At 37.0% G+C, this 12,051-nt stretch overlaps 1 protein-coding gene across 1 annotated transcript; it reads right to left on the bottom strand.

Moving 5' to 3' along the window:
• Positions 1–2,466: 2,466 nt before the first annotated feature.
• Positions 2,467–10,713, bottom strand: LOC139713580 (ciliary microtubule-associated protein 2-like). Its single transcript, XM_071625295.1, has 10 exons — positions 10,658–10,713; positions 10,016–10,103; positions 9,187–9,357; positions 8,551–8,673; positions 7,728–7,865; positions 6,975–7,118; positions 6,355–6,522; positions 5,476–5,604; positions 3,627–3,751; positions 2,467–2,569 (listed from the first exon to the last, which is right to left on the bottom strand). The coding sequence occupies exons 1-10, from the start codon at positions 10,711–10,713 to the stop codon at positions 2,467–2,469; spliced, it is 1,245 nt and encodes a 414-aa protein (XP_071481396.1).
• Between the last annotated feature and the right edge of the window lie 1,338 nt (positions 10,714–12,051).

The raw sequence follows: 12,051 nt of genomic DNA, 5'->3' as shown, positions 1-12,051 counted from the left end.
CATATATATGGCTGAATTTATTATATGTATTTTCATGCTCTTAAATATTGCAAATGTATACCCTTTAACAGTCAACAAAGAATATATGTTAAATTTACATCATGCATAGGACATTAGCATCGCCTCTGCTACACAGTGCAGGTGCATTAAAAATATGTACAAAAGTTTTTGACAAGTGCATCTTTGAAAAATTACAGTACTTATCATTGTGATTTATGTGCTTTGTTACAGTCCATTCACACAGGTCGAAATGTCATGCTAGAAAATTTTAAGGAAGCAAACCATTTATGGTCCTTAGACTAGAAAGACTGTATAATTCATAATCATTTCAATGCATACAAATTATTTCAAACATTATACCCTGAAAGACATGATGGTAATCCCAAAGAACGAGGATGTTGTAACAAATCAAGTCATAGAAACAAGTTAGCAGTCGTTCTTCTAATCCATGAATTATTAGTTATCATATTTAGATATTTTTGTTTGACCCACACACTGTCAATATTTTGTTTTGGGTGAAACACAAATAACTTGTTAAACTGGCATAGACTTCACCCACATTACCAATATTTTCCCCATCTGAAACCAACACATCACACTAGACCAACTAGGGTACCCAGCACATTGAACCCAGATCCTCACTCATAGAGCCTCTATACTCGGAATAAAGTTCATATTAACTATATTATGGAGTTCTAGTTATTAAGTGGTTGTGCAAGTTAAGTGTTTAATTATTATCTATAAACATTGGCTCTAAATATTGTGCACATAACTATTTATTCAGCTCTTAAGGTAACATGTTTGATATACAAAAACTTTGCAGTGCAGCTTCTAGGAACCAGTCTTTAATATTGGCACTGGGTTGATTCCATGCAGCTCTTTCAAGAACATGAAAAAACCTGAGTTCATACGCATTCATGTACTGGTCAGTTTATACAAAGAAATTGAAATCAACATCCTTGATCTGGCTGCATCATTTGAAAACAACTATAATCTTGTAAAAAAAAAAAAAAAAAAAAAAAGATTCTCAGTTGCTGCTTGCCGCATTGTTGCATTTTTTTTCTACACTACAGAATGGGAGAAAGAGAAATGGAAGATCTTTAATTTGGGTGGGGGGGGGGATGAATAGTCAAGTCAAATGCTGATTTTAGAGTGTGGTAAAGTTGCCTTCTGAGGCATTTTGCTGTTACAATGCACTATTTTTGTTTGTTTGTTTGTTTGTTATAACCCTGTCTCATTACTGGAGGGTTTCCAAATTGTTTCACTTTATGTGACTGACAGTGGTCACATGGGTGAAATATTCCCTTTTTAGTTTGAAAACAAAAAGAAAATGTTGTTGGTATACGGGATGAGCATCGGATCCATTAGTACACAGTTCAAATAGTTTTAACATAACGCCAAGAAAAATTAATTATTTTACCATGAATCTCATCTCTCTCTCTCTACCAACATAATGATGTGTATGCTACAGTGCTCTTCTGTTATAATGAACAAAGTTATATGAAATTCTTGTTTACTATGGAGTAAAAATTCAGGTCCCAAGTCATCATCTGTATATCAGTATATTATACTTCACTGTTCCGCTCTAACAAAATTTTGATATAACGTAAGAAAACCGCTGGTCCCGAGGACTTCGTCATAACAGGAATGCACTGTGCTACATGTATTATAATTCTTCTTTGTCAGGGCAAAACTACATACCAGCAAGTATTGGCATAATAGAAAGTAATAACTTTGAATAGAAATGTAATGCGCAGGCAAGGACTCTGTATAATATCCTATTGGTATTACAGGCTATGCTGAATGTTTTGTCATTTTATTCTACTTTGTGCAGGTCAAAACAGCCTCAAAGCTCATAAATGCCCTTGTTAGATATTAAGTTTGTGTTTTTTTTTTTTCACTGTGTGCAGCTTCACTTCTTGGTTACAGATGATAAACTTGCAAAGCATTTTACAGGCATGCAACTTAAAATGTACCAGACATATATGTGATAGATGTAAATGCAATGAGGATTCATGAAAGAAAAGCTTAAATGATAATGATGTCATTATTTGATGGATGTGCTTCTAGAGCACTCACCATAACAAAACAGGTAGCTCTAAAATATACTGCCTCTCATGGATGCAAGGAACATACACAAAAATAAGACTTGAAACTTTGATTCAAGACAAGAGAGATGGCAGAGGACGGAAAGTAAAATTCTATGCATAGTTGTTTGTTTTCTTAATTGCTTTCTGCTTCAGTCACAAGGACTAGATTTCTTGATATAAAATGTGCAAATTTGCTTTGTGGTAATGGCAGCTCTGTTGCTTCAGGATGCTTATATGTACACGCCAAGTGTGTCCAGTTCGGAAGGTCGCTGAACTATTACACCAGGTGGTGCGCACATGTAGCAACTGCCAAGGAATTTGTACAAGTTGTGGGGTGTCTCTGGTTTTTGGCATGTCGGCGATGGAAGGAGGCCCTCTATGTCTGCTGCGAGTAGATGGTTCTCCTTGCCCTCACATAGTCCTCTTCATTGTTCCCCCTGGCCTCCATGGACCTCACGTTCACCCCGCGGATTCTCTCCCTGAAGGGGAAGACCGGAAGAGGAATTTGATTAGAATGGAAGTTGGCGTCTATTTTATTTGACCCAAGAAGATGGGTAATAAGATATTTAAGTATCACTGCTGGGTTATATAGAAATTGTGTTGAAAGTTTGGACAGCACAAATAAACAATGTCCCAGCAAAAATAGAGTAATATAAAATAAGAAATGAATGAATGAATGAATGAATGAATGAATGAATGAATGAATGAATGAATGAATGAATGAATGAATGAATGAATGAATGAAGGAAGGAAGGAAGGAAGGAAGGAAGGAAGGAAGGAAGGAAGGAAGGAAGGAAGGAAGGAAGGAAGGAAGGAAGGAAGGAAGGAAGGAAGGAATGAAGGAAGGAATGAAGGAAGGGAAATGAACCAGAATTCTGCTTGTAAACACAAGTGATGTGAATTAAAGCAGTCACAAATGAAGTCCTTATTTTATGCCGATGATTGTGGAAATCTTAAGAGAAGTAAACTCAACACAGTCTTAAAGTGAAGAATTAGAATGATATTCAACACTTTGTACTCTTATCACCAATATTCCTCCCTGGTTCAGACTTTCCCTGGTTAAAAGTGAGTGTTTTTTCGTGAACGATGCAGGGCTGCCAGCATCTAGGCATTTTAAAATCAGGGAGGTTCCAAAGAGGAATAGGGTTTAGACACAGAACGTACAATACTGTGTGTGCCACGCATCTCAAAGGGTGAAAATTACAACCGGTACAGTGCACTCCTGTTATAGCGAACACAGTTACAATGAAATTCTAGTTGCAATGAAATAAAAATGCACGCAGCACCATCATCTGCCCTATGTCTTTTATTGTTTATTTGTTCGGTTGTAATGAAATTTCGATATAACGGCAGAAAACTGCCAGTCCCGAGGACTTTGTTATAGCAGGAGCCCACTGTACCAAAGCAGCGAGTTTACCACATGCTCTAGTCTGAAAATGGAGAGATTATGGTCAATATTCCTGCAGTGGTATCAGGGAGACTTGGCAAGGGTCTTGTGATACCACCTGTTAAGAATGGAAAGACCAATTAACTTACTGCATCATGTTATCCCTGGCTGTCCTCTCGCGCTTCACCTTGGAGTTGAAGACGCTGGAGTGACCATTGCGGTGCTGCTCCTCGTGCCAGTGTAGGACGTTGTACCGACCAGGACCAACAGGATTCTGGGAAGAGGAGGGAACATAATTACGATCATTATTACAAAGACCAACCAATACTGAATTAAAGGGATCATATAGTTTTGGGTGAGACCTAACAAGGTTTCAAACATTTTTTGGTGAGATAATGAGAAACCTTTTACGAAATATGAAAGAGCATGTAATTCGAAGAGGATTTCAACGTTTATTTGATGAAAATTGGTTTCGAAATGGCTGATATATCAAAAAAGAGCAATCCTAATAAAAAGTGGGACCTACCTTTTATTAAGATCTCTTTGTTTTACTTTGTTTTTTTGATGTCTCAGCCATTCCAAAACCGATTTTCATCTAATAAACTTTGAATTCCTCTGAGAATGGTATGCGCTGTATTTTTTCATAAGTGGTTTCAATGTATCTTGCAAAAGTTAAAAGCCCAATCCTCTTCTCCACCCATACTATACCATCCCTTTAAAGTCCATGTAGCCTGGTATTGGATAGGCCTGCAATATGCTGTTTGTTTTGTGAGGGTCGTATTTTGCAAATGAGAACTTGTAATTAAAGGACAAGTTCACCTTCATAAACATAAGGATTGAGAGAATGTAGCAATATTAGTAGAACACATCATTGAAAGTTTGAGGAAAATCGGGCAATCCGTTCAAAAGTTATGAATTTTTGAAGTTTTTGTGCAGTAACCGCTGGATGAGAAGACTACTGCAGTGTGTGAAAAACTTAGATGTCACATGCGTACAACAATATAAGGAAAATATAAAGAGAATTTCACAAAATTTCATCTTATGAAAAAAGTACACATTCCCCCGACTCGTTACCGACAAATGTTATGGGTAATATTATTCCCCCTGCCTTTAGAAAGAGGCAAGTCAAGTGCTCTTTTATTATGCGAAAAAAGTGAAAATATGTTGAATTTTCTTTATATTTTCTTTATACTGTTGTACGCATATGACTCACAAGCTGTAGTAGTCTCCTCATCCAGCGGTTCCAAAACAAAAATTTTAAAAATTCATAACTTTTGCATCGATTGTCCAATTTTCCTCAAACTTTCACTGATGTGTTCTACTAATATTGTTGCATTCTCTCAATCGTTATGTTTATGAAGGTGAACTTGTCCTTTAAGACAATTTGAGGAATGGTTGAAATTGTGATTGAGAACTAAGGCCATGGAATGATAGATAAGTATATTCAAGTAACAGATTTTGAGATTCCCTCACCAAGGATGGAATTATATGTTGCATACATGTAAAGGAAGGCAGTTAGTTGGCATGTAAAATTGGCAGATTTCAGCTGACTTGCAAAATTTGTGATACATATGATGTGTACTGTTTGCTAACACTAGACGAAGCTCACATAAAGCAAACACTGCAGTATAAACTTTCCAGATTTCTGAGGTTTCTCAGATAGAGCTATTTATCTATAATCAAAGCATGGATACACTTGTTAAAGAATAAGACATGGATGTTTGGAATGAAATTATGTTAGTAACGATGATGTTTAAAAGTAGTAGATAACTTGTTGGTTGTTATTCCTCTACTTTTCACATATTCCCTGCTTTAAAAGTATAAAAATATTCAACATATAATAAGAAAAATATAAATATCTTTATGTTTTACCAAGCCTAGCTACTCTTGTAGAAGCGTGTTAAATTTTTCCATATAAACCCAAAAAGTTAATAGTCTATGTTGTGAGGAAATAATCAGTGCAGCATAACAGCATATATTTTGTTAGGGGGAACTTACTGTTTGGCCAGTGAAGAACTTGCGTGCTCGCTTGTCAAAGCGTTCAGCTGAAGAAATGAATGGCGGAAGATTTTTGGCTTTGGGCTTGGAGAGTTCCCTTGGTGTGTAGTTACCAGGACCCGGATCAGACTGAGAGGAAAGGCACAAGAAAAATTTTAGGACAAAATTTTGGGACAAGAACCATGAAAATTAACGTAACGATACGTATTCTCACACATACCAGTATTCAGCCTACTCAAAACAGATGTGGCCATTTGCTGGAAATGACATTATATATTGCGATACAGTGGGCTCCCATTATAACAAAGTCCTTGGGACCGGTAGATTTCTTTCGTTATATCAAAATTTTGTTATAACAGAATAAATAGACAATTAAAAAAAACATAGAGCTGACTATGTTGCGGCCTGAATTTTTACTTCGTTGTATCCAGAATCTCGTTATAACCCTGTTCATTATAACAGGAGTGCACTGTATGTGCAAATGGAGGTTGGTCACTTGTGCCATCCCCATCAATGCCCATTTATTCATCAGGGAGAGACACAAAATGATGTAAAAAAATAATTGTATGCATCATACAGTACTAGAATATTCCAGTGGATGAAAATAATACATAAAGGTTTGACATTATGCTCCATCAAAGAGACTTGAGAAAAACTAGGCATTTCTATTCATACAAAATCTGGATCTTTTCACTGAATCAAACATGATTTACAGTGGAAATAAGTTTTGCTGGTATGTCTGCATATAAAGACTCTAATGCATTTTAAAGTATTGCAGCAATGATTCTATTTCCCATATCATGTGATCACAATTCCGAGTAGATAATGATTAATAAAGATGAATCATGGCTGCAAAGGAGATGAAATCTTGTTGCTCACTTCTTTTCTTGGCCACTGGCTGAGAGTAGAGCAGTACATGCGTTCAGACGGCCTCTCCGGGTACTGGGATATCTTGCCCAACTTGCCCTTCCACTCATTGTGCTCGTCCTGCCACTTGTCCGAGAAGGAGCTGAGATTGTACTGGCCCGGTCCCAGTGGATGTTGGCCCTGGAAGAATGTTGGGGGAATAATCAATGTAATATGACAAAATGATAGAATATAAAACTAAGTTTCAAGAATTGTTGCTCTCACACAGGATTAGCCCGCTTTCATTCGTAAATTGAACAAGGTGTGACAAGTGATGATTGTCTAACATCCCCCAAAAAACAACAACAACAACAATTAGACATTACACAATTGTTAGTAATACATAAATTCTCATAAGTTTGCTTAATGATACATATTATGTTTGAGTAAATTTTGAACAGAAAGAAATACACAAGAAATTTTAATAAAAGTACACAGAGAAAAGGTAAAAAATGTAAACGGATTTATATACACGTATTGCCATGTAATAGGGCAAGCTAAAGGATAAATGAAGTAAACATGAATCTCCACAAACAGAGGCATAGCAAAGGTAGGATCGAGCAATGGGGAAGTATACATGTCAGTTTACTTACCGGTCGTGATAGATGACCAGTTTTGATTGGAGCATTCCTCTCTCCGGTGAAAAGATCGTAGGGACCTCTCGTGCTCGTTACTTTACTCGTTAGCTCCTCGGTGAAACTCTTGTTTTCGTAAGTCCCTGGACCAAGCTCACAGCCCTGTCAGTACAGGAACAGAAATATTAATTCTTTGTTCATAACATTGCAGGACAAAACATCTCAAAATGTACAAATGTTATACAAATCATATATCATATGCCTGCATGATTAGGCTTTAATCATATTAACGTAATCTCAAATACATGATTACGGGATAAATGATGACATGATGGACGTGAGAATTCCCATCTCAGCATCTAATACATCCCCTCTCAAATCATCAGATACCAGTATCCACATTTGCTGGCATGATCACAGCCTGACGAGATGCCGTGCTCCATACGGCGTCGCATTTTTACAGCGACTGGGCTGTGTATAGTTAGCATGAATAATGATCCTCAACAATTTAAAATCTTTACAGATGCCACAGTGCAGCAAAATCAAAGTAATCACAAAAATCAAACATACCTATTACATGGTCCTGTTTATAACCCAAATTGAGGGGCATGGTTTGCTTCTATACAAACATGCATAATAAAGTGTCCTATTCATATGCTATGTATTTCAGCAGATGCTTTCTCAACAGTAATACACCTGTTGTATAAATTATATGCAGAATATATTGCACAATTTAAAACAGTTGAATTTCAAAATAAGCTCTGGACTCACCACTGTCGGTAAGTGTCTCGGGGTAGACGATCCGGCATCCAAGAGGCCCACGGTGCTGGTGGACATCTTGGACTTCTTCTCGACGGCCGAGTGAGGAATGCCGCCCTCTCCATATGTCCCTGGTCCAGGAACTTCAGTCTGAAAATACATGGATACCGTTATATAAAGTATGACATCATGGATAACATATTCAGTATCATACGGGCAGAACTATGGACAGCTGGTTATAGCAAGGAGCTTCCTAACACAGAATCTGCCATCTAGAATTTTACATGAGAGAGTGGATGATAAAACCACAAACTGGTCATGCCTAGCACAAATCCAAGGAGAAATTTACACGCTCTTTTTCTGACTTTATCTGTTATTACAATTTATCAAAAACACAACTCTGCTGTGCAGGCGGCATACAGTTAAATCATAAACTGTAAAATGTATATGTTTTTGTTTTTTTTACCTCAAGTCAACACAATGGGGCAAAGGTTGTCTTGGCCTTACAACATAGAAATCTACTGCATTTAGAATTTGAATTTCTTGAATGTCCCCAAATGATCTGAAATGATATTGGTGAGATATCCTCAATGAACACAATGTTGCAGAAAGAAGGCATGGACACACTAGGGACTACGCTTTCTTCAGAAAGTCTTCACAAAATAATATTTCATTGCATTGTGCTTTCCATCCGTTCTAAACAAAGTCTCACCTGAATACATTTGTTAGCTTATGATTGCATTTTTGTATGTTTCATCTCTCCAATTCTTGAAATAGGGACCACATTCAAACAGACATAAAAATAATCAAGAGATGAAACCTGTTGTATTCTCACCGTTTTATTGTGTTTGAATCGACGAGCCCTGGTCTGACAGATTCCTCGCGTACTGCATGGCCTCTCAGAAATCATTTCTAAGAAATCCTTTATGTTGTATGATCCAGGTCCGAGATTCCTTTCCTGAAAAGAACATCAAGAGGAATTTGAGAAAAAGAAATGATCACAGAAATCTCAAAACAGCATAAGTTATCTGATTGGAAATATTAAAATTGTGCAATAGATGCCAAAAAAGTTAACATTGAAAAAAGTTGAAATTTGCAAGATTCTCAAAATCTTCACCATGCAGATTTAAAAAGATGTACAAAAAGATGCATAAAAATGCAAGAAATGCAAGCACACACTGTATAACTTCCTTTAACAACACCTTTGAAGTCACAAAGACATTTTATATGCAATTACTTTCATTATTTACTTTAGCAGCATTGATTTGGCACTCTGCATTTACACATTTTGAAATATTCAAAATCATGAAACACCTTTTGCGATGTTTTTTTTAAAGAAGACAATAGCAATTTATAAAACAAAAGGCAGAATGGAAAGAAAAAAAGCAAGTCAGAGACACTCATGGGAAGCATATAACATGTGAGAAGAGAGGACAAAAAAAAAGAACGAATAGATGAAGTGTTTACTCACAATCATACGTTTCTTCTCCCACTGTTCCTTGTGTAGTAGGTGGGGCAGAGCTGCCATGCGAGCAGTTTCATAGGCCCGTGACCAACCGGGCCCAGAGGCCTTGCGGGCCACCTCATTCTCACTGAAGTGCCCCACCTCAACCTGATAAACGCCGGGGCCAAGCTTTCTTTTCTGAAAAGCAAACAGCATAGGCATACACATTGTATGTTCTGAAAATACACAGGAGTACCATAATAAATTCTACTAAAAAGTTCAAACACCTGCTGCATATTTTCATGCAAAAATATGCCCGGCCATTGAACCTAGCTTATACCATAACTGCCCAGCAAAGGGATAAAGTTATGATGTCAAACAATAAAAACATCAGGAGGAACACAGTGTAGAATAAACCCAACACATTAAAAAATTATATCAGTAAGCATATTAAATTTTATTGAGACATGTGGTATACTGGTATGTAACAAACATATAATGTAAAAATTTCATATTCTTTTCCCTACATGGTCTTGCAATTATGAAAAGTTGACAAACTACTGTAAAACATGATATATTCATGGCATGAAAATTTCGCGAATTGGAGTTGACAACCTTTCTTACGGCATGAAATTTTCGCGAATTGTCACTGGCGTCCAATGCATATTGTGTAGACTTCCACATGCATTTTAATTTTGCGAATAATGGCACTTGCGAAATTCATGAAAATAAAATGCACACAAACATTCCTTGTTTTACAGGATTGGGGGACACATTCAAAATGACAGAAATCTTTTCAATTAATCAGGTTAGCCCAGAGCAAACAGAGCTAGGATTTGGCAGACTATATACTCACCAGATTGTGCATTGATTTCTTGTCGTACCACACCTGAGTGTACGTTCCTGGCATTTTACTTTGAGGATGTACCCCTGACACATCAAATCTAGTTGAGAGAAAGATAAATAACAAGATCATGTAACAAAATGGAATTATATTAATCCATAATATGTTGTATATATGAGCAAAATTTCATTTAAGTTTCAGTTCTCCTTTTCATCGGAATGAAATTGAACCAAGATGAAATACAGCAGAATATATTATAGAAGTGACAAAAATAATGATTCAATAAATTGGTGATAGATACACAATTTAAATAAGAAATAATTAATAAACAACATGCATATATAGAATGAAAAATCATTAAGAAATGATTGTCTGTAATATATTTTGCAATCCTGGGTTGCTGATCATCAAGCAGTGCTCAGCTTGTTAATCGGTGAAAGAAACACGAAGGCAAGTGAAAATGACAGATAAATCCTTGTAACATGGGCTCCATTCCACATGCGTTTGTCCGCATGTACATGATGCGGTCATTTGAAATACAACAAACATATAACATACAGTATGCTCGGTGGATATGATCATTAATATTACTGATTAATATATCTGTTTGTTGCAGTGATAAAGAAAAAGATGCATGAGAGATTCATAGCTTACCTGGCTTTCTGCGTCCCAAAAGGCGCACCCTTGAACATTTTCACGGAAGCAGACATGATGTCCAGTAGTACTGAAATACAACAATCTCTAAATAAAAGCAGAAACCGGAAGGTAAAATACAAACACGCCGAATTTGGCAGCGAGATCCTCGCGAAAAATATACCAATTCTGTTACCCGAATCAAAAACAAAAATATGATGAGGTCCGAGAAACCACTCACGTCGGCCTAAGGTTATGGAAAACTGCAAAATTTCATATACTTCGTTCCATTGTGCCGATATCTTATGAGCTTAGAGCGCTTGGAGTTGATGGTATACTGTTTTCAAAGGCGCGATGTAGCACTTCACTCTTCAGCAGTCCTTTATCCACATGTGTTTGTAAACGCGAGGTCACGCAGACAGCCGTTGCTATAGAGCTATTTGCATATCACAGCAGCTGTCTCTTTAGGAGTACCGCCCATTCGCTTGTTCACGTAGTCGTCGTCGCAGCCACACTCGTTGCTAGTTAAATAAAATACCGTGCATCGGAAAGTAAAACCGAAGAGAACTCAAGCTTTCATAGACATGATGAGAGTACACAATATCTGAGATGTTGTTTATGGGACTTAAAAGAGCAATGATTGTGAAATATAGTAATTCTTACTATTAATTAAGAGATCGCCCAATATAAATCTATGTGAGATGCCCTTATACTTTAGTTCAGTATATTTGGTCGATTCCAGTATTTTGAACTTTAGCCTGTTTATCACCATTAAAGTATGAGACACTGTTCATTGAATAAAAGAAAATGAAAATAGAGTACTAGTACAATGAATATTCCTGTGCACCGACTGATGTCCCCTTTTAAGTTTCGCGGCTGGTTTCAAGACTATCAATGTAACGCTCGTCGCTTGACAACCGTATGTCTGCGGAGAACCGAAGTTATCTCGCAGTCGCTGGTAAGGTGGATATCTCATTAATTTGCCGTGTATTTGGTAAAGTAGTATGAAAAAAACCATATGCATACTATATTTGGTTATCTTTCATGCTAGTCCCTTCTGTGATTTGCTATATAACGTTTATCACCATAACTTTTAGTCGCTGTCGTACGACGTAGGCCAAAACCTGACATGCATTGAAACGTATGGGACTACACATCAACCCCTAGTAGCCGTGCGGGTCTACTGTAGCTGTATAGCTAGGCTAGGGCTCTGTATCCACACACAGACACACACAGCTCAGTGAATAAATTCAAAAAAGTTTTCATTTGTGATATGGTAGGCCTAACGTTACATTTATTTGAGAGTGGAGATTATATAGACCATCGACCATCCTGATCCTCTCCAACCCCAAATTCTTGTACCTTCTATTCTTCAGTTCTGTTCATGTTTTCTCTTTTTAGGTGAGTGATCAGCA

This window comes from Diadema antillarum, unplaced genomic scaffold (genome assembly GCF_040938485.1).
Source record: "Diadema antillarum isolate AM-2024a unplaced genomic scaffold, OU_Dant_1.0 seq00002006_RagTag, whole genome shotgun sequence".
NCBI classification, from domain to species: Eukaryota; Metazoa; Echinodermata; class Echinoidea; order Diadematoida; family Diadematidae; genus Diadema; species Diadema antillarum.
The sequence above is the reverse complement of the archived record's forward strand: the minus strand, read 5'-3'. Positions and strand labels throughout refer to the sequence as shown.